Below are 22,553 nucleotides of genomic sequence, written 5' to 3' on the forward strand. Positions count from 1 at the left end.
ACCCCACCCCCGACCTGCAGAGGAGCCCAGGGGAGAGAGCAGCGGGGCAGACCCAGGAGAAGGGAGGGCGCATGCACATGGATGCACGTGCCTGCCTCCCACGCACGCAGCAAGCACGCAGGCTGACTCCCCCGCACACCCACGCGCACCGCCTTTCAAACAAGCTGGCACGGATACCCTGACAGTTTACAACACTCTTACACCCCCTCGAGCTTGCAGACACACACACACACGCACACTCACACGCACACACACGCGCGCGCACACACACACACACACCCCTTCCACCAACCACTCCGACCAGGACCCCAGAGTTGGATGCGCTGCAGAGCCTGCCACCTGCAGGCCCTGCCAACCCCCCCTCTCCTGGAGCGCTGGGTTTTTCCAGCCGGAGCCTCACTCCCTCTACTGCGATCTCTGGAAACTGGTGACTGACGCGTCTGCTCCTGCACATGATTTATTGATTTCCTCTGCCCCCGTGGAGACCCTCCCATCAGGAGAGCTGCCGTCCTGGGAGCGGGCACAGGCGGGAAGCAGGAGGCAGAGGGGATGGAGGGAAGGAAAGTTCAGCAGCCCCCACCCTGCTCATCAAGCTCGTCAAGCCCCGCAGGGGCTGTGAGCACCAGGCTGGAGGCCGGGAGAGAGGAGGGAGACTCCAGGAGGAGGGGACAGCAGGCAGCGCTTGGGGACCGAGCCCCCCTGAGCCAGCAGCGCCGGCTCAGACAGGCCACCCAGTTCCTGCACAAGGACTCTGCCGACCTGCTCCCCCTGGACAGCCTCAAGAGGCTCGGCACCTCCAAGGACTTGGTGAGGCAGCCCTCTCCCCACCCTTCCTCTCCATCTCCCTGTATCCTGGGGAGGGGGGTGGAGGGCTGGAAAGGACAGTCCCTAAGCCTTCAGATCCCCTCTCCCTTGCTGAGAATGGGGCAGAGCTAGTCCCAGTTTGAGGGGCTCCACTCTGACCGCTCTCAGGCTCTTCACTGGGGATGTTCCCATGGTTTGGTGGCTCTGGGAGACCCTGTTTGCATTGCTCAGCTTCTCCCAAATAGTTCAACGTTTGTCTTGGGGTGATGAGGAGAGGTGCTCTTTAGCAGAAGAGGCTTACAAGGACACAGGAACCTTCTGGAGCAGTCATTAGCTGCTGGAAGGGCCTGGAGGCCTGGCCAGCTTAGGGTTGTGGTTTCTGTCCTATCCCGAAACAACAGATTCCCTCCTACCAGCTCTGGCCATTCAGTCGTCTTTCCCCTGCACAATGGAAGCAGTAAGGGCCTCCGTCCTTTCCAGAGCCCAGGGTTTTGCATGGCTCTTACCTGAGCCACCAGCCCTCCAGAGTGCCCCCTTACTCCCTTGTAGGGGCACTGGCCCTTCCAGGCTCCTTTCCTTCCGTCTCCTGCAGCGGCTGTGGCCTCCAGAGGGAAGGGGGGGGGCGCGTAACAATGAGGAGGTGAGTGGGTCAGGGGACAGCCGCATACACTCATCTCCCTCTGAGAGAGTGATGAAGAGCATGGGCTTTGGAGCCAGGCTGCTTGGGTTCAGATCCTGGCTCTGGCACTTGCTACCTTGGGCAAGTTGCTTTGTCTCTGAGCTTGTTTCTTCATCTGCTAAATGAGGACAAAATTAGTAGTCTCTCCCTCATCGGGTTGCCGTGGGATTGGCAGAACTAATACCTATAAGGCGCTTCGAAGAGTGCCTGGAAAACAGAAAGCACTAAGGTCTAATTAGGATTGTTCCTCCAGCTACTACTCCACTTGGCCCGAGAGAGAAAATAAACTCTGTAGGGTCTGAGAATATGGAATCCTATCTGGCCTCTGGCTCCTAGAAGAAAGCGAGGCTTTGGTAGAAGGGCTTGGAAGCACTCTGTACCCTCACACAATTCCTCGTCAGAGGGTCTGAGGGGAGGGCAGTCCTGCAACCTGAGAGGCACAAAGTCAACTCCAGGGGCCTCAGCCTGGCGTTAGCCAGGAGGCTAATGCAGCCGCTCTCTCCCTTTCCTGACCTAGCCCTGCCGTATTCCTCCTAGACGAATGGTCCCCCTCCAGGAACCCAGCCGAGAGGCCAGCCGATTCCCAGCTGATTCCCAGCAGCACCCAGAGACGAAAAGTGACCAGACTGAGATCTCAGTTCAGGGAACTTCAGGGCTGCTCCCTCCTTGCCTACACAGCGAGCACAGCTGAGAAATAGGGAGAAACAGGGCAACGGGGGAGCTGGTCCTCAAAGGCTCTAGGGCTTGGAGACCATCCTACATCTTTCTGGCCCTGGAGAAGAGGCTCTTTTAACACTGCCATCCCAGAAGGGCAGATGCAGCCTTCTGATGAGAAGTCCCGAGCTTTTCACCTCACCCCTCTGCCTCAGGACCTCCCAGAGAATGGTCTCAAGCAGGTCCGTTGTGTGGCACTGGGAGTGAAGACACCTGGGAGGACCCCACTGTCTCCCTCCCTAGGATAAGTCTGGAGCAAACTGCACAGCACTGGGGGCCTGAAGCCTGTCTCCATCGTGGGAAAGGCGGGAGGAGAGCTGGGAACCGCAGGGCCGCTCTTTCCGGCCAGTTCCGGAGTTCACTGCCCTTTTTCCGGAGCTGGGTCTCCTGCTGGCAGCCTTGTTGGCAGGAGGAGCTGGCCTCAAGGGCCTCATTAAACCAAGGGTAGAAAAACAATCCCAGGTTCCCAAGAAGAGAGGGCAGGTGGAGAAGCATGTGGGCAGCCTGGACAGATACAGTCATTCTTCAACAAACATTTATTGAGTGCCTACCGTATGCTAAGCTAAGGCTTGGGATATAAAGACCTGACCTCACAGGCTCTCCAGGCTAATGGGGGAGTTAAAATCCACAAATCACATCTGTGAGAAGCATGACAAAAGGAGCTAAGAGAAGGGGTGCTGGCCCCAGCCTGGTGTGTGGAATGAAGAGTACAAAGAAGTCAGAGAGGGCTTCCCAGAAGAGGTAAACTGCACATTAATTACAGGATATGTATGGAATTTCAGACTTAGATAAAAACCTCTCTCCCAAATAAAGAGTAGTTCATTTTTTAAAAAAGATTTTATCTATTCATTTGAGAGGGAGAGAGAGAGAGCCTGAGTGGGGTGAAGGACAGAGGGAGAAGCAGACTCCCCGCTGAGCAGAGAGCCCAATGCGGGGCTTGATCCCAGGACACCAGGATCATGACCTGAGCGCAAGGCAGAGCTTTCAGATGCTAACCAACTGAGCCACCCAGGCGCCCCTAAAGAGTAGTTCCTGAACAAAGTATGTGGAACCAGTCATCCAGTCTGGCCTAGAGAATGAGAAAGAGGAGTCTGAGGAAGGGGGCTGAGCAGGAGCCAAGGTGTGGAGGCGAACAGCAGCCTGGGATAAGCAGTACAAGCGGGGTCACAGGGACAGATGTGCCAAGCGGGGGACAAGGCTGAAGACCAGGCAGTGGCCAGGTCACCTGGGCTGTGCATCACCTTAAAAAGTTCGGGCTTTAGCACGTAGGCGGTGGGAGGCGGCTGTGCTTGGATCGATTTAAAACAGGAGTAACAGAGTTTTGTTTTACTTTGGTGCTTCTCAGACTTTGACATGCACACGAATCATCAGGGCATCTTGTTAAAATGAAGCTTCTGATTCAGCAGGTCTCGATTCTGCATTTTTAACAGGCTTCCAAGTGACGTTAAAGCTACCGATCTGAGGGCCCCACTTTGAGTCATGAGGGCTTTAGCTCATCACTGGCTTTAGGCAGGTGTATCTGAGAGGCAAGGGTACTGGAGGCAGGTTCTTAGGAACTGAGGGAGGCGGCCCGGTGACCCAGGCCAGCTGGGCTGAGGCTTGAACAAAACCAGTGATACAAAGCAGGGATGGACTCAATAAGTAGAGAAGGCAAAGCCGGCAGAAGTTAGGAAGTGAAGTGACCGGACAGAGGGAAGCTGGTTGCAGGTGAGGGGGAGTTCAGGCTTCCTAGTTTTGAAGACGTGACTTTTGTCTTCTGTTGTTGTTACTGATTTTTTTTTTCATCACATCATCAACCCTGGCATCTGCAGTCCATGGAAGGGTGAGGTCAAAGGGGGAAACAGAGAAAAAAAAAAGTACAAATAATGTGCTCTAGACCAGAGATAAAAGCTCCCCACGCATACTAGTCCCTGAGAGGTCGTGTCGGCCTATAGGTCAGTCTGACCTAGAATGGACTGTTCTCTTCCCATTTCTTCATTGCTGAGCAATCTCCTGGGATCCCAGCAAACTGGCATGATGGGATACTGGGGTTCACTCTGCTATAATGCTCTGACTTCTGGGATCCTTGGGTAAGCTCCTGCCCCTTTCTTACTCCCATGAGATGCAGGACTGGGGTGGGGTTGGGGATCATCGTGGGATGACTAAGGTGGGAGAACTGAGTGGCCTGGAGACTCGGGTTTAGACCTGTCTGCCTTCTTTACTTTGTGACGGAGCCAGCAGCCACACAGCGTGATCCAAAGACGCCTGGTGGAGGGAAACCAGAGTCAGCTTCAGGGGGAGTCTCCCCTGGTGCAGGCCCTGATTCATGGCCAGGAGAGCAGGAGGAAGACCAGCAAGACAGAGATTCCGGCTCTTCTGGTCAACTGCAAGGTGAGAGGCTCCCCAGGGCACTGGCTTTCATGAACAATCCTGCCTGTGACTGGCTCACTTCAGCCACCCTCCTTTCTCCCCTGGGTGGTGAGGGAAGGAGGGAGGGAGAAAAGGCACCTCTCCCCCCAGCCTGGACCAAAAACCGGGATCCTGTACATGCTTTACTCTCTGCCTCAACCCACCTTCCCTCCGTGCTGTTCCACCTGTCATCGTCATTCCTCCTTCCCTTTATCAAATACAATCTTCGAATGCGAACGTGTGAGTACTCTTCAGTGCCTTCTCCGTCCGTGAACGGTGCCCGCACGTAGGCATCCTGCAACCGTCCCCCCACCCCCACACACAGAAAAAGCTCGTGTGTTCCAAGGTGACAGCCTAAGGCCTCAAATGGTACCTCCTCCTTGGAGCCTTTCCTGACTTTCCCAGGAGGAAACAGCCTCTCCTCCCTCCCGTCTAGGGCACGTCACTGCCAATCCTTTCGTAGACCTTAACACTTTCTAGCATGCGGGTTACGTGCCATACACCCAAGCACAGCATTCACCCCTGTGCCTTCCAGCCACAAATCTCACACATAGTAGGTGCTCAATAAATGTCTGGAATGAGAAAATTGCATGCATTTGGGATATCTGAGCGTCACCCATAATGTGTGTATATATCCAGAAGAAAGCGAACCGGTCGTTTCTATGGTGAGCCTGTCGCTTACCCACATGTGAAGTTCCCGGCAGCCTGGTCTTCTCACTCACTCCTCTATCCCTCACCCAGACCTCTCTAAACTAGGCCCTCAGCCTCCCAAGAATTCCTCTCCACGAAGAGATCTCCATTTCTGGTCAAACCGTTCCCAAGTGTATGGACTCACCATGGGGAGCTCTACTTCCTTTTTTGATTCCTTCATCTAAGAGCCGGTTTGGCCTCAGTTGGATGAGTGCCATAAAAATCACTTTGAAAGACTCGGTTCTTTCCCTTCACTCTTTTCAGAGAGGGAAACATCCAAGGGCTGGGAAAGGTGAAGGATCCAAGCCCGATCCCTTCCCCCTGGGGGCTCACGGAGTCCCCCACGCCCCTCTTTCTCAGTGCCGAGACCAGGAGCTTCGGGTGGCCGTGGACACAGGCACCCACCACAACCAGATCTCCACTGGATGCCTCAGCCGCCTGGGGTAAGAGTGCAGCCCGAAAGAATGGATGGCGGAAAATATTCAGAAAATATTCTGAAATGAGATAGTGGTAGTAGTTGCATAACTCTACGAATCTACTAAAGCCCACTGCATTTATAAAAGGGTGACTTTTGTGGTCTATCAAGTATATATCGAGAAAGCTGTAGTTTTAAAAAAAAGACTTGATGGGGGGGCTCTGATAGCAAAGACAAGGATTTAGACCCCACGTGGGGCCAAGGGATTGGATGAGAACCCAAGTGTGTGGGCAGGGGTGTCAGCTGCCTAAGGGGCTGGGGCTGGGGTGGCCATAACCCTTGCTTCCCCAACAGGTTAGGGAAGGTCCTCAAAGCCCCGGGGGGGGGCCTAGCACCTGGGCCCCCCACCCAGGTGGAGCAGCTGGAGCTTCAGCTGGGCCAGGAGACGGTGGCCTGCTCGGCTCAGGTGGTGGGTGAGTCCTCCCTCCATTCACAGCCCTCTTCTTCCTCTCCTGGCTGGGGTGTCCCCAGTCTCTGGGCCCAGATCCTCAGACCTGGGGGAGGGGGTGGGCAGACAAGGAGCGAGCGTTGACAGGAGGGCACCGTGACCACTGGGGGCCCCTCCAGCCTCATCTGTTTTCAAATGATTCCTGCAGATGTTGAGAGTCCCGAGTTCTGCCTTGGGCTACAGACGCTGCTTTCTCTCAAGGTAAGGAGGATGCTAGCGCTTGACCCACACTTGGAGCCTGACCCAAAGGGCTGGGAAAAGGAGGTAAAAGGCACAGGCGTGGAAGTGTGGCTCAGCTTCTGATGAGAAAGACCTGGAGATGTCGTGATTTCACCTTCGCTTCCTTAGAGGTTCCTTATTTGCCCACAAGTGAAAAATAAGAACCAGGTCCCACTGTCCCCCCAGCCCAGGGCTCCAGGTGAATGGAAACGGGGGCAAAAGCAAGGAGTAGGGGGAGACTGTGGGAAGTGGGAGGGGCCTGAGAGGGGCTCCCTGCTGAGACAGGTGCCCCGTCCCCTCCCCTCCCCTCCCCCACAGTGCTGTATCGACCTGGAGCGTGGAGTACTGCGCCTGAGAGCCCCCTTCCCAGAGCTGCCCTTCCTGCCTCTGTACCAAGAGCCTGGCCAGTGACTGCTGAACCAGTCGGTCCCCAGGGGAAGGACATTGCCTTGGGGAAGAGCCATATGGGGGGGAATGGGGCATTACTACAGCCAGGTAGCTGGGGACGACTGTGTCTGTCCTTCCTGTTGCCACCCTGACCCTGCCGTCCCTCAGTCAGCCACATTCCTCTCTGCTTCTCAGCCACTGCCCAATCCTCCAGGAGTCTTCCAGACAGAGGGCCTGTGATCTCAGGGGCCTGGCTTCTCTCTTCCCATTCCCCTCCAAGTCAGGATGGCGGAAAAGGATGTTAAGCGTGGCGTCGTAGGAACTGGCCTGAGTCAAAGGCTGCAGCCTTTACCGTCCTTCACCTGTCCCCCGCCATCCACCCCACCCACCCTCAGTGGCCTTCACTCCCACGCCCCTCCCCTCGCCTTCTGGGGCTTGTTACCTTTGCCAACTAGACTGCCGCACCTCACCCACCCGGGGCCCTGTCTCTGCTGACGCCCACCTTTCTGATTCTGCACACGACTGCTCACAGTTGAGTGGGGGAAGAAACAGGCAACCGAACACTCCAGTGCAATGGGAAGGTGAGTTGGTAGAGGAACGCCAGGCTCACAAGGCTGGGAGCTTCCTTAGTTACCTTTTTTGGGGTTGCCAACATCTGAAGCCAGTGATCACCCTGTGCAAGACCTTGGATGGACCTCTACTATTTCTCCAGGCAGCTCTTCTCCTCCACTTGTTTTTTTACACAGTGGGACCCTGAATTTCAGGGAGGGGTGGGGTGTGTTGGAGGAGTGCTGTCAGAAACTGGCCCCACAAGGTGGACAGGATGTCAGGGTGCTCGGTACTCAGACTGCACCTAACCAGTATTCTTTCTTATTTCTAGAACTCCTCACCTCACCTCACCTTCTCCCTTCCCCGCATCTAGGGCCTCCTGAGCTTGAGCTTGTTTTATTTTGGAATCAGTGGCTTTCTAGCCCCCGCCAGGCTCTGAGCCAAAGCGAAAAGACAAGGAGGCTTTTCACCTTCACTGTGAAGACAGGAACCCAGACCTTAAGAAGCCAGACCCCTGAGTGTCCTTCTGGCTGGTTTCAGTCCCTCGGGTCATGGATTAGGGGTAGAGGAAGAGAGTGGTCTAACTAACCTCAGCTAGGAAACTAGGGCCCTTGGAGTGGAAACGAAATCATGAGTCCGGGGTAGATCAGAGAAGAAGCAGGATACCACCCAGCTGCCCTCTGACCTCTGGTCTTGCCTCTCCCTGCTGCATTCCTTGCCCTCAGAAGAAGAGGAGGGGGCTCACTAGCACATGTGTAATAAGGATCCCCTCGTCCCGGGCGCCTGGGTGGCTCAGTTGGTTAAGCGACTGCCTTCGGCTCAGGTCATGATCCTGGAGTCCCTGGATCGAGTCCCGCATCGGGCTCCCTGCTCGGCAGGGAGTCTCCTTCTCCCTCTGACCCTCCCGACCCTCCCCCCTCTCATGCTCTCTCTCAGTCTCTCTCTCAAATAAATAAATAAAATCTTTAAAAAAAAAAGGATCCCCTCATCCCTCCTGCCTCGCCCCATCACCTCTGCCTTCCTAGCCCTGCCTTTTCCCTTCCTCCTCTTGCTGCTTCTGTAATTGCAGACCCCGGACCCAGGGGCAGGCCTTCAGCTCAGCTGCTTCTCCATTTGAATAAACACCTGTTTCTCTATGCTAATCTCCTTCTCTGGTCTTCCTCCATGTTGATCAGAGTCTGAACTGATAACTCTGCCCTGGCTTCCTTAAAGAAAGGCAGTGTGAATGTGGACCTTCCCCCAGGTTGATCCATCCGGCTGGGTCGAGATAATTGAGAACAATGGTTTCAAACTCCCCTGAACACAACTCATGGCAGGAAATGCATTTTACCTTGTACTCAGTACACACACGCACACGCACAACAAACAATACTTCCCCATACTGTGAGCAATATGCTCTGATATTCTTCATTCCATTTTATTCTGTCCTATTTCACTTAGCCAAAAAATGCTGACCACAACCCACCAAAGGATTGCAACCTGTAATGTGAAAAAACACTGACTCAGAGCGTGCAGAATCGAGAGCAGAAGGGATAAACTTGGCCCAAGATATAATTCTGATTGTGGTCTGGATTCTAAACCTGCATCAGATTTTAAATGTCCATTGTCTCACAGATGGAGTGTTCTGGGGGGAAATGGGAGCAAGGCCTACAAAGCTGCACAATACTTAAACATGGCAAAATGAGAAAGTGCTAGGCCCCGGTTTGTTTCTTTGCTAAATTGAAGAAAATCATCTCAGGGTTGCTGGGAACAGTTAAGACCAGAGTGTAAAATGTCCTGAAAGACTCTCATCAAAAGCAAAACGGTGGGCCATTTCTGCAATAATCACTAATTCCAATGACTTGGAGCTGTGCCAAGGGAGCTGGAGCTCGGAATGGGGGGGGCCCTTAACTCATTGCTCCACTGGCCCCAAAGCCTGCTTTCTTTACAAGCAAGCACCTTATAAGATTTGTGCCCCCTGCTCACAAACAAGTCTGTTTGCCACATAAGGAAAGTGGGGAGCTCTGGGGAGGGGGCGGTCCCAGATGATGTGGAATGAGGTTGGGGTCCCTATGATCCTGCCGATGTGATGGGTAAGGTACACAAGGAAATGGACAGAAGGTCAACTCGCCTCTTCTTTCACCAAGAAGACCATGAAGGCTACAGTTTACAGCCCCCCTGGGGTGGCCGCCATCCTTCCATGCTCCTCTGTGATGTTTGCTCCCTATTCTGCCAGCACCATGGATACCTGGGGCGGGGGGTGGTTCAGGAGGCTCCTTCTTCAGCTAAGAGGCAAGTCCGGCTAGGTGGGAATGTGGAGGCTCGCAGGAGCGCTCTGTGGTGATTGGTCTGGATGGTAGAGGGTCTGGTGAAGCAGGTCACGGACAGCTGGGACATTGTCAGGATCTGAGGGCAAGAAAGGGGTGGGTCAGAGGTTGGGCGCCTGGCACGGGGCTGCTCCAGCTGCAAGTTCTCCTGGGACTCACCCATGCCCAGCTCCTGCAGGAGGCTCTGGAACTCTGGCTCAGCCTCCAGCAGCTTCAGCAGATTGGTCGACTCCATCCGCTCAAGCTGCACCTCCCAGTATACGTAGATCTTCTGGTTGAACGTGACGTACACGAGGCAGGGGCTATTGCGACCCTCCTTGCAGGCATAGAGGCCTGAGGGGTGTGGGGGGTGAGACAGAGGTCAGAGAGTTCCAGTCCCAGCGGGGAAGGCCAGAGTACACAATGCGGGCTTGCAGTCAGCAGTCTCCACCTTCCCACAGATGTCAAGCAGAAAACCGAAGGCCCTCTTTCTGTGGTGGGAACTCAGAAAAATAGGTAAAATACGTGGCCCATTTCACATATGGAAAAACACCAGGCAGAATAGCACCCTAAAAGTGAAAGCTGTTGATTTTCCCATCTTAGTGATAGCCCTGCAGGAATGAAGGGTAGTCTTGGTAGTCCCAGTGGTAGGTTAGCAAAATGCAATCAGAGACTCGGGCTTCTCTTTGGTGGCAATCCCTTCTTCAAAGTCATTTTAACCTTTCGGGACATTGGAGAATGTACCCCAGAGCCCTGTGCAATTCTTAGCATCTCAGCAACCAAAGATATCCCCATGTCCCCTGAAAGGGCCAGTGCTGCTTTCCGAGTTCCTGATTTGGAACTAATGCGAATGCTCTGGGAGAATGTTCCTCACAGAGTTCTGACATGCTCGGATGGGAAAGAACTTTCCAGTGTCTTCACACATCCCAGACGGAGAGATGATAAGAACTCAGCCTATTATTTTTTGAATTAGTCTTTTTTTTTTTTTAAGATTTTATTTATGTATCTGACAGAGAGAGATAGAGATAGAGAGAGAGAGGGAATGAGTGGGGGAGTGGCAGGCAGAAGGAGAAGCAGGCTCCCCACTGAGCAGGGAGCCTGACATGGGGCTTGACCCCAGGACTCTGGGATCATGACCTGAGCCGAAGGCAGACACTTAACCGACTGAGCCACCCAGGCACTCCAAACTCAGCCCATTCTTGAAGATATCCAGAGATGGGCCTGTCACTCTCTTTTATTCCTTATTTAAAACTGTAAGGGGCGCCTGGGTGGCTCAGTCGGTTAAGCATCTGCCTTCAGCTTCAGTCATGATCCCAGGGTCCTGGGATTGAGCCCCGCATTGGGCTCCCTTCTCGGCGGGAAGCCTGCTTCTCTGTCTGCCCCTCCCCTTGCTTGTGCTTTCTGCCGTCACCCTCAAATAAATAAAGTCTTAAAAAAAACCCAAAAAACAAAAAAACTGTACAGATGGCAACTTAGAATCCCCCATCACCCTCTAACACAAGTGCTGAAGAGCTCGTTTGTTTATGAAGCCTCATGTTAGGGGACGCGGAGAGTGGACATGAGAGGCAGACAAGCGATGGCTAGAGAGGGGCCACGGGCCGGAGTCCCACCTGCACAGAAGGCTCGGATGTTCTCGTCCACTTGGAAGCGGACGACGGTGCGGTTGTGATCAATGATGTATGTCTGTCCATCCCAGGCACAGGCTACCACCTCCTCACGCCCGTTGCCCTGAAAAAGGCCGGAGACCAGGCTGCAAGGGTGGCCAGCAGATGTTGCACAAAGAGCCCTCGAGATGGGGGCTGGATGAAAGATGAAGGAGCAGCGCATCTGGCCCCGTGTGACAGCCAGCCAGCTGGGAAAGAAAACGAGCCTAAGTTTCTTACTGAACTCCCTCCGCGCGTCTGTGGCAACATAGCCCATGAAGTGGGCAACGGTATTCCCAGCCTCCCAGGGAGGACACTCCAGCTTACGGAAGCGAAGTCGCTCACGCGCGGTCACTCAGCAGGGCAGGGAGGCGGCGCAGAGTCAGGCTCAACCCAGGCCTGTCCTCCTGGCTTTAAAGCCTCGGGCCTCTTCTCCTAAACCATCCTGCGTGCACAATGGTGTGGCAAAGCCTGGCCCCATCTGCAGACTCGGGGGCCGCGGCCTTAGCATAGAGAGGCTCGTAGACAGACGAAAACACAGTGACAGGACGTACATCTGGAGTTGGGGTGAGGAACTCACTTCTGGACCCTAACAACTCATTTCTCGTTGGAGCCATTACTGCTGCCCCAGGGTGCTGGCCACGTGCTGCCGAGAAGGGGACAGTGCTGAGCACGGAGGAGCACAGAGAAACAGACACACCTGAGACGCAGTTAGAGTCCGTCTGAAGAGACGGAGATAAAGGTGGAGAGGGAATCGTGGAAGGAGAAGGTCTCACTGAAATCTCAGCTCCCCACGTCAAGAAGGTAAGAATGTTCCTCTCACCGTGACATCCAACTTCTCCAGGGCGAAGAGCTGGTGATCCACCTGCACTGACCACAACAGCTTGTCTGCTTCCTCCATAAGCTTCAGTGTCCCTGTGCGGGGGACAGGCAGGCCAGGGTGGGCGGGACAGGACCCCTGAGCGGACTCCACAGGCACACAGCCCCCGAGCCCCGCAGGAACTCACCATCCAGGGTGCAGAGGGCAAAGAGGCCAGAGCCACCCCTCTCAGCGTTGTGGCCTGCGGGTGCGACAGAAGGACCGGAAGAAGAAAACATGAAGGGCAGGGCAAGGTCAGAGCGTACAGGGTGAGGGGCAGTCCAAGGCAGGGAGGAAGGGAAGGCCCTGCAACCTCCGCTCTCCCAGGACTGATGCTCACCCCCTCCCCGGCTCCCTCTTGCACCCCCAGCCCACCTTCACCTCGTTTGATGTTGCCAATGAGGTGGGTGGAGACGTTCTTGTTGTGGATGCGGCCGGAAGTCTGGTGCAGCATGACATCTCGGGCAGCTAAGGCCTCCCTGTGTGGGGCATTGGGGGGTACTAAGTGGGGATCAAGGGAGCCTAGTTCTCCAGGACTTTTGTGGCCCCAATCTCTGTATGAGCTCCCACGATGTGAATCAGCCTGGAAACCGATTGCTGAGCCTGTCTGGCCCATGTGGCAAGTAGAAAGGAGAGCGACAGAGCTGCCAAGTTAGAATCTTGGAATCTCCTCCAGGTGTTATAAGGTTAAAGCCCAGGATTCCCTGGGTCCCCAAATAATCTTCCTTAGTGGGGCAAAGGTACTGTGCCGGGACCCGGCTGAAGCAGCTCTGTCAACTACAGACACTTCTGGAATTCCATGCACCCATCTGGATTCCATGCACCCCACGCCGTCCACAGGCCTGCACCCTTACCTACTGCCCTCCAGAGCTCCCTCTGAGGTAGGGGGCGGCCCGGTGTCCTTGTTCCAGGTACACAGCAGAATGGCGTACGCACAGCCCGGCTGAGATACCATCAGTTCCGGCACACCCAGGGGCCCCGGAGTCACTGAGAGACTGTCTACCTGCACCAGGGAACAGGGGCTGACAGAGGGCTGGGGACAGAAGGAAATGGGACCCTGCAGAGAACAGGGGAGAGCATGGGGCAGGGGCCCTGGGAACCGTGCCCCGGGGTTCAAGGGCAGCAACAGGAGGAAGAATGTGAGTTCACGGGGCTCCTGCCCGGTGCCATTCCCTCCATACAGCCCACCTGCTCTCCACTGTGCACCTGCACCACCTGCACCCTCCTAACTCTTACCCAGTGCTCCCTCCTCTCTGCCTAGGGTTAGTCATTTGCCCCTAAGACCCTGATTTGAAACTCTCTTCTTTGGATTTCTCTCAACACGGAGATGTTCCCTTCCTCCCACCCTAAACCCTGGCCCACGACTGTTCTCCCTGGAGCCCCCTCCAGGAGGGCCTCCTCCCTGCCCCCTGAGGCCCCTGAGCCCCACACTCAGCCTCTCACCTGACCCTCCAGTGTCCATTTCTTGAGTGACACCAGCTGCCCCGTTGGATGCTCACTGCCCTCGCCCAGATCTTCCCAGCGGAAAGCCCGGACCACACGGTCTGTGTAACCTACCACCAGCTCACAACACCCATCTCCATCTGCGGATCCAGAAAGTCAGATGCATCTGGAGCCAAATGTGTAGTCACGAGCTTTAATCCTTCACATATGTCCTCCCTGTCCCTCCACTAATATCACTGTTACTGGCGCTTTTACCCTCCACAACTTCACACCCGAAGTGAACCCTCACACACTTTGGGTCTGCTCTGCAGGTCCTGTCACCTCTTCCCTCCTGCTGCTCCTCTCAGATACCCAACTCGAGTGTCCTGACTCATGCCACGTACCTACCACCACCTTCAAGACAGCTTCGGGCCAAAACGTCAAGCCCTGTATCTGCGGGGCTTACTCCCTTAACACCTTCAGTGTTCGACCAAATGTCACCTTCCCAGCAAGGACTTCCCTGACCACTCCATTTAGAATTGGTACCTCTACTTCTCCGCCCTGACACTCGCTAGCCCCTTTCTGTGGTTTCTTTTCTCCATGGCACGTCCTACCTTCTAATATATGACTTCATTATCTTACAACATTTTACACTGTTTATTTTCCATCCCTTCCCAGTAAAGGTCCAAGAAGGCAGTGACTTTTGTCTGTTTTATTCACTGCTGCAATCCCACTGCCTAGAATGATACCTAGTTTATAATGGGGGCTCAGTAACTCAACATAAAATGCATAATAATTGCACACATGAACGCTAACTACCTCCCTGAATCCCTTGAGAGCGGCTCTACTACACATTGACTCCTATTCCCCCCGGCTGCTTGCAGAGACAGCCATGCCCACCGATGTCGCTGATCAGCATGACCTTGGTGTTGGCAGGGATGTGCTGCTTAAACACTGGATGCTGCTCCTCTCCCGTTAGGCTCTCGTGGTGCCCAGAAGCATCCAGGGCCTTGGCAGGTGTCAGGTCACACAGGTGAAACCATCCTTCAGCACTCACCGCCACCACCAGGTTCTGGGAGAGGCAGAGGCATGGGAGGGATGGACTGGGGAGGGACGTTTGGGCATGAGCTTCGTTATTAAAGCACAGAAGTGAGAGGGCTGAAGAAGTTTCCACCAGGGGATGGGGATCAATCTAGGTAAAGCCTTGGAGCTCTACCAAAGTCCCAAGGTCCCCGAGGGTTCTTACCTTTCCTTTATTACATACATCTCCAACTCCAACGCAAGTCAGCTGCAAAGGAAAGGGGAGACATACTGAGGGAGACCAGTACTCCTTAAACTCCATGAAGCAAGGAGAGGGTTCGCTAACTAACCATCATTCGCTGAAAACTTGTGCCATGTGACCTACACTGATAGTTCACGCTCATGGAGTCCTTGCGCTACGGGTCTGGTTTATCCAGACACCAACAGGAAGACCTAAAGTAGTTAAGACGGTCTGGGCTGAACAAAAGTCTCATATCTAGTATAGCCAGTTTATCTATTTCTAGACTTCTTCAAAGTGTTACCCCCATTTTCTACTATACTTTATAAGATCAGATGACCTCGGCAGCTTTTAAAGTATTAAGGGAGCCACTCCACAACAGAAAATAAAAAACAGCCCACCAGCTGGGAGCACGCTGCCTGGCGGCTCCCCTCCCTGAATCAAATGAACCCTGAAACAGCAGCTGGTCTGAGGAGCTGGTGAACTGAGACATACCGGCGGACTCCTGTGCAGCTGAGCCTTGACAGTCCCTGCACAGGAAGGATCCCTCCGCCCCTCGAGCCCCAGGGAGTTGAACACTGACCATGCCCTGGCAGGAACAGGTGAGCCACGGCCGGCTGTCATCATTCTTATATACGAACAGCTTCCCGCTGGTGTCCCCCACCACCAGTTCATTTAACTTCGAATGGGGAGAGAAGACAGGGTTAGTCAGGATGGGATCTTATGGAACCACCTCAAGCTTTTCTCTATGGGGTCCCTCCTGGGGACATCACAAGACCTCAACTTGTATCTTCATCAACTTTAGTAAAAAAAAAAAAAAAAAAAAAATCTTTTGCAACTAACAGTGCCATAGTTTCCCAGAGTTTCTTTATTTCCCTGTAGGGGTGTGTGTGTGTGTGGGGGGGCGGTTAGCAGAATGGGGCAATACAGAAATCTACAACCCGGGGCACCTGGGTTCCTCAGTCGGTTAAGCGTCTGCCTTTGGCTCAGGTCATGATCCCAGGTCCTGGGATTGAGTCCCGCATCACGCTCCTTGCTCGGCAGGGAGTCTGCTTCTCCCTCTGCCTCTCTCCCCATCTTGTACTCTCTCTCTCTCAAATAAATTTTAAAAAAATCTTAAAAAAAAAAAAAAGAGAGAAAGAAATCTATGACCCTTCCCAGAAAAGTCTGACAAGGGAACAGCTCCATGGCCTGCATGCCTGACTTCAGCTCTTCCCAATCTGTCCATTGTCAATGGGACATGTTTTGAAAACAACCCAAAATATTTAACTTTTGGAAAATTATAAACTTCAGATTGTGTATTTAATCAAGGGCCAAATGAAAAGACAAGGTCAGCTCTGGGGGGTCCTCCTCTCTCCAGCAAGACCTTTTGATCACGGTGTGTATGAGTGAACACACGGGATGGAGGTGCTGCAGGGGATAGCACGAAGGGGGTTGCAGGCATCATCAGCCTCTAGGCTCTGGGCCTCTGGCGCCCTCAAGTGGTGGCCGAGCTTTCAGGAGGGGGCGCCCTGCGCAAAACCTCTTCATTATTTGTATCTGGCCCAGTGGTTCCCCAAAGGCTGGCTACCTTTCCAGGGGCTAGCAGTGGTAACAAGGTAGCACCAAACCCCTTTTCCACAAATAGCTTCCTGATTTCCCCTTGGGGGGCGGAGCCAGCCAACACCTCCTTCCTATCCTCAAAACAGAGTGAATATTACATTCTCAAGAGCTTTAATTCTTTTTTTTTTTTTTTAAGATTTTATTTATTTATTTGACAGAGAGAGACACAGCGAGAGGGAATACAAGCAGGGGGAGTGGGAGAGGGAGAAGCAGGCTTGCTGAGGAGCAGGGAGCCCGATGCAGGGCTCGATCCCAGGACCCTGGGATCATGACTTGAGCCGAAGGCAGACGCTTAATGACTGAGCCACCCAGGCGCCCCAAGAGCTTTAATTCTAAAGGCAACAAAGACATAACAGATCAACAGTAAGGAAAAGTTAAAAGTGAACTGGGATTTATTAATAATGATTTACTTGATTTGAATCTTCAATTTATTTTTTTAAATAGTTATGGGAGTTTCTGGTGGGAATATTAGATGACAGAAGGATAAAGTAAGTGTTTTTTACGTTAACATCTCTCCACCTGATGTCTCCATTACGTCTGCCCCAGAGGATTTGGACAGACACAGGAGAGCAGCTGCATGGCCCAGAGGCTCAGTGCGACTACCTGAATTTGAATCCAGCTCCCTATGCTTAAATTTTCTCATCTATAAAACAAAGATCATAAGGGTATCTGCCACATAAGGTTGTCGTGAAATTGAGCTAACAGCACAAGGCCTTTAAAACAGTGACTGGCATAGCGCGAGCACTAACACCAGGTGGTTTCAGCCTCTAGTTAAAGGCCTCCAATGCTAGGGACCCTAGAATCTTTCATACAATCCATTCTTTTTAATACATTCATTCAGCAAATGCCATAGTCCATAGCAGGCCCTCAATAAAGGTTCACTTAATAGGCTAATAACAAAAAAGATTTTTTGGGGGTGCCTGGGTGGCTCAGTCTGTTAAGCGTCTGCCTTCGGCTCAGGTCATGATGCGGGGGGCGGGTCCTGGGATCGAGCCCCACATCTGGCACCCTGCTCGGCGGGGAGTCTGCCTCTCCCTCTGCCCACCGCCCTCCCCCAGCTTATGCTCACTCTCTCTCTCAGATAAATAAATAAAAGATTTTATTTTATTTATTAAATCTGAGCCACCCAGGCGCCCCCAAAAAAGATTTTTTTAAGGAACAAAGAAAAATCAGAATGAAAAAGAATGCTCAGTCAGCCCTTGACTTTTCAGGTAAAGCTAGACAATGAGTTGAGGGTACAAAGATAAATGTCGCAGACTCCCTGCTGAGCCTCACTGTTTAACAAGGGCACAGACACAGGAATAAAATCATAAAACGGTATGCAAGTAGATCTGACCCAGCCAGGCAACAACAGGCAAGACAGGCAATGTCAATGAGGTAATGGCTGGTTTCCTGGAAGGGGACATTACCAAAGTGGCCCATCTGCTTTCCCGCAGCTATAACTTCCCAACAGTCCTGCTTCTCTGTGTCTGATCCTGGCTCTGGCCTCTGGAGGTCACTCACTGACACTAAAGCACCCCAGCTGGAGAGTACCATCACGAGAAATACTCAAGGAGAGGGGAGGTGAGGTCTTTGATCTGCTACAGCCTTCTAGAGACTTCCCCCTGGTGTAGCCAGGCTTTTTGTGGGCAGTCCAAGAGGGTGTGCATTCTATTTCTGCCTTCTCCTCCCCACAACTTACCAGGAAGTAAATTAGCTTCAAAGAACTTTAGGCTACTGATTTATTAGGATGAAATAAGTCTTTTTCCTGCCCCAAATCTCCAAATGCTTGCCTGGGGAACCTTATAATAACAGAATTTCTATCCGCTCTCATGCAGGCTTAATGTACCACACATAATCACTAGGCAACTATCTCAACTACTTGCCCTTCTTTCAGCTATATTTATCAGTAACAGGCAAAGCCCTTCAAACTGCTTTCAGAGACATAATCACATTTGCTTTCCATAACTGTCTTCATTTACTCAACAAACATTTGATTAGTGCCTACTATGTGCCAGGCACTAAGTGTTGGTAATACAGCAGTGAAAAAACAGAGAAAAATTTCCTATCCTTATGAAGCTTACAACTCAGATTAAAAAAAAAAAAAAAAGGTAGTACAATATATCTAATATTGCAGAACTGAGTGTATTACTGCAATCCACTTAGAAAAGTTCAATTTCCAAAAAAGCTGATGCTGTGAAGCTATGAAAAAAGGCATGTACTTTTCCCTTTTAAACAAAGAAGACAATCAGATAACACAGAAAAGAATGCACACCTAAAGTCACTGTTAATTTACTATTTGAAAATGCCTCTCTTGATTTTCTCATAAAATTGTAATACTTGGCATATGAAGAAATGTGAAAGCCCAGAAAACAATACAAATTTATGAGAATAACTCCTTCCTCCCTCCACGGAGGACAGCCAAAAGAGGCCTCATAAAATATCTTCTCTATCACAGCACAAAGGAGGCTGGGGGAGGGGGCGGGCGTGGGGGAGAGGGGGCATGTTTTAGCCCTTGTTTTTTTTCCAGAGAAGAGAGCACAGAACGGTTAGGGAGGTGAGAATAAGTAAGGAGGCAGAATATGGAGATGGGGGAGACGGGGGGAGAGGGTAGGAGAGGATGGCAATAAGGTGCTTTGCATTAAAAATATGAAATAATGAATGAAAACATGCAGTCTGTTAAAAGAGTGTCTCACACCAGCAACAGCCCCCATCCACTTTGAGGCTCCACCCCAAAACTCTTTACATATTTTAATCAATGCATATTTTGTTATTCTTGTGACTATCACCCCACCCGACTATGAACTACCTGAGGGCTGGGGCTGTCTTGTTCATTTTGGAATTCCCGGAATTGGCACAGTCCTTGGCGCACGATGGGCAGTTGAATAAATATTTGCGGAAAAATAGACGCAAATACTAACAACACTAACACTCAGCGTTAGCTGTGTTGCCAGGCATAGTTCTGCCTGCTTTACCTGTATTAACTCATTTGAACAACGAGGAAAAGAACGACTGGGGAGAGATGAAACGGTAGATGTAAACTGTTCTTGTAATTCAACCAAGGTGTAACGCTTTCAAGTTGCCAGACCCTATGGGGCAGGCACTATAGAAACCCTGCAAGACTGGGGTAGAGGCAGAAAAGTACAGCAGTGTATTCCCGCTTAAGGGGCACGTGTCATAGCAGCAAAGGCGCGCTGTAAGCTTATTTGGGACTTCGAAAGGTAAAATGACTTGAGAGGTGCTGCCCCTGGAGAAGGCATCACGACAGAAGCAATGAACCGGAGATCTGGCCACCAGTTTACCAGGCACCCACTGTGAACAAGTTACTGACTTAGGCAAAGGGTCAGTTATCTATGCCCCTAAAAGAACACCAGAATTCGGTCCCGACGTCCGGGAACAGAAGCCACCCGCAGGTTCTCCCGTAGGCCACCGCACCAGCCCCACCGCGCAGGCGCAACGCGCACGCCGCACGCCGCGGGCGGCTTCTCCACTTCCCTGGCCCCGCCCCACCCTGAGCACAGCCGCAGAGCCGGGCCGCGTCTCTCGCAGTGCGCATGCACTGACCGTGTCGTTGTCAACGTCCCCGAGGCAGATCGCGTGCGGGAAGAGGCTCCCACTAAATTCCAGGGCCACGCGCTGCACGTAGCTAACCGACCTCATCGCACTTGCAAGGGCCGAGGGACCGGGGAGCGCCGCTAAATGTTCCCCGAGAGCCGCCCGAGCGGAAGGCCAGCCAAAGCGGAAAGTTACGTCACCGCCTGAGCCTCCAATCGCGGCCTTCGTCGCTTGATCTTAAAGAGGAGGTGGGTCTTCCGAGCTCTCTGGGCGTGGGGGCGGGCTTACCGAGCTACCGACGTGAGTGATAGGGGCCTGGGCCACTCCTTTCCTCCAGAGCTCCAGGGAGCAGGGGGTAGACCAACCCTGACCCGGGGCGGGGCGGGGGGGGGGGGCGATCTGTTCCCCAGGCAACGAGCTCTCCAGGGCTTGACCTAATAACCTTGACCTCTTCCCTTTGTTGCCCTAGCGACGAAGATTCCCAGCCATCAGGCTAAACCAGAGAATATAATAATCGTAATTACGGACAACTGTATGGTTTCCAACAGTGTTTTTGTTTTTTTTTTTTAATTATATAGTTACCCGTTAGGAGTCCTGAAAACAGTGTAGTGAATTGAACCGGCATTTAGAAAAACAAAATAGAATAAATAGAAAATACCAAGTGACTCTCGAGTAGTAAATAATCTTTCTGTGAAACCTTTGTTTCAGTTGTGTATATTTAAATATGTATATTTTATATACTGACATGTGAAAAATAATTTTTAAATGGTGCGTGTATGCTTTTGTGGTCAGTAGTTTGAAAACCACTTGCAGCGAAGCACGTTTCATATATATATATTGTTTCATGTAATCAGCACAACAACCCTGAGAGCTTGTATTATCCCGGTTTTTGGATGAGAAAAACAGGTTCAGCAAGATTAAGTAACAAAACAGAAAGTTGTAGAGATGGGACACAAACCAAGAGCGTTTGATCCAAAAGCCCCAGCTCCTTTCTACCATTTATGCCATAGTTCCTAGGAAAGTCCTCAGGCTAGAAATCCGGGTTGTGGAAATTTTGGATCTGCTCTGCCCTGTGCCCTCCCCTCCATAAAAAGCTCTTGCCTCCTTGCCTTAGTGGCCTTACTCTGTAGTGTAAATGGGACGTCACCATCATGGTTGGCCTCTTAGGGAAACTTTTCATGTTAAATCAGTCCAGTCTTTCTTCAGGGTGCCTCATCAATCAGGGCGTCAGAAGTCTAATATTTGTAAAATTCTGCAGGTGTTCAATATTTTAAAGTTTAGGTCTGCAGGTCCACACCAGTTTATGCACTGATCTTTCAGGAGTCAACATTGTGAAAATAAGGATATCCACCTCACCTGGGGAGGTTGGATAGGAGATGGTCCCGCTTTCTATATCTGAACAAAGTGGGAGAAGGCACTGAGGGCAGGACCTTTTTGCCTGGGGGTGTGGGAGGGGGATGGCACATTTTGTCCCAGAGGTCACGATGGATCTGACAGCCAGATAAGATGAGAACAAGGAACAGCAAACAGAACAGTAAACAGGAGGTAGTCCAGACAAATACTGGGGACTGCAGATACTAAAGTTTTTGTTTTTGGTGGTATACTGTGGGTTTGGCCAGGTCCATTCAAAGGCTCTAGTGTCATACAGGTGTACCTGGTGCTTTAAATACATGATCTCATTATGGAGGGGTTGCATGCAACCTCATCCTGCTCTACCACATCTTTGTTCTCTCATTCTAGCTCACACCTTAAGCTTCATCGTAGGTTTTACGGGACGGAAAAGCAAAAGCCAATTTAAAATGTTTACCTCTAAATGTAAAGTTAAAAAGTTTTGAATTATGTTTCTTTTCACTGTTATTTCTCCACTGTTTTCTCTTTTTCCAACCTTTTGAATGAAACTGTAAAATAAATAAATAAGTAAATTCATAAATAACCCAGGACAAAATAGATGAGGATCACCAGGCTTCTGCCACCAAGTGCCCTGGTCTAACCCAGTTCTCTGAAATCATACCCTGGCCCAGCATTTCACAGTGCCTTAATTTTATCTTCTTCAACGGTTGCATTTCTTGTTCTTGACCCTTCTATGCCAGGGGTTGCCTGTTAATGTTTGTCCTGTAGGTCCTGTCATTATGATGACATTATGGATACCATGCCTTTTGGCTTTTGTCAAGAGAACCAAATAAATTTAGAAAGGGAGGTAAGATAGGTCTTCAAGAAATATGACATGAATCAAATCTTTCTACTCTCCCCACCTTGCATCAATTACTTTAACTGCATTGTGTGTTGCATTCTTAGTAAGTGGCAGAGCCATGTGGACAGATCCCTGGCTCCACAAGGAACGCCCCTGTTCTTGGCCCTTTCTAATGGGGTAGATGGTGGGTCTCCACTGACACCATCTCTAGAGCTCGTCTTTTTTAAGCCAAGCACTCTTTGAGCATGGGTGTGGGCTTACTCCCCAGAACTGCCTCACCAGGCCGTCTTCCTGGTTAGATGACACGGATACAGTTGTGTGGCTGGTATATTCTTTACCAACCAGCCAAACGACAGCTTCATTTGAAACCTGCTATGGTGGGGGGGGGGGGGGGGGGGGGGGGGGG

The 22,553-nt window shown here is 51.9% G+C and overlaps 2 protein-coding genes across 6 annotated transcripts; one reads left to right on the top strand and one right to left on the bottom strand.

Annotated features, from left to right (window-relative positions):
- Positions 1 to 373: 373 nt before the first annotated feature.
- On the top strand, positions 374 to 8,182 carry NRIP2 (nuclear receptor interacting protein 2). 2 transcript variants are annotated; one of them, XM_035028471.1, is made up of 6 exons: positions 374 to 807; positions 4,415 to 4,567; positions 5,636 to 5,718; positions 6,045 to 6,163; positions 6,347 to 6,399; positions 6,736 to 8,182. In XM_035028471.1, the coding sequence occupies exons 1-6, from the start codon at positions 550 to 552 to the stop codon at positions 6,826 to 6,828; spliced, it is 759 nt and encodes a 252-aa protein (XP_034884362.1). In that variant the 5' UTR covers positions 374 to 549; the 3' UTR covers positions 6,829 to 8,182. The 2 variants fall into 2 exon arrangements, with proteins under 2 accessions (XP_034884362.1, XP_034884361.1); XM_035028470.1 differs by lacking the exon at positions 6,736 to 8,182 and having other exon boundaries at positions 6,347 to 6,703.
- A 550-nt stretch (positions 8,183 to 8,732) lies between these two features.
- ITFG2 (integrin alpha FG-GAP repeat containing 2) lies at positions 8,733 to 20,197 on the bottom strand. Of its 4 annotated transcripts, none has more exons than XM_035028472.1 (12): positions 19,966 to 20,197; positions 15,404 to 15,499; positions 14,809 to 14,850; positions 14,463 to 14,634; positions 13,584 to 13,723; positions 12,995 to 13,197; positions 12,516 to 12,619; positions 12,289 to 12,342; positions 12,105 to 12,196; positions 11,249 to 11,366; positions 9,819 to 9,992; positions 8,733 to 9,738 (listed from the first exon to the last, which is right to left on the bottom strand). In XM_035028472.1, the coding sequence occupies exons 1-12, from the start codon at positions 20,059 to 20,061 to the stop codon at positions 9,635 to 9,637; spliced, it is 1,395 nt and encodes a 464-aa protein (XP_034884363.1). In that variant the 5' UTR covers positions 20,062 to 20,197; the 3' UTR covers positions 8,733 to 9,634. The 4 variants fall into 4 exon arrangements, with proteins under 4 accessions (XP_034884363.1, XP_034884365.1, XP_034884364.1 ...); XM_035028474.1 differs by having other exon boundaries at positions 12,995 to 13,143; positions 19,966 to 20,196; XM_035028473.1 differs by having other exon boundaries at positions 12,522 to 12,619; positions 19,966 to 20,196.
- Positions 20,198 to 22,553: the final 2,356 nt, after the last annotated feature.

This window comes from Mirounga leonina, unplaced genomic scaffold (assembly GCF_011800145.1).
Source record: "Mirounga leonina isolate KUSES-001 unplaced genomic scaffold, KU_Mleo_1.0 Mir_201, whole genome shotgun sequence".
Classification (NCBI taxonomy): domain Eukaryota; kingdom Metazoa; phylum Chordata; class Mammalia; order Carnivora; family Phocidae; genus Mirounga; species Mirounga leonina.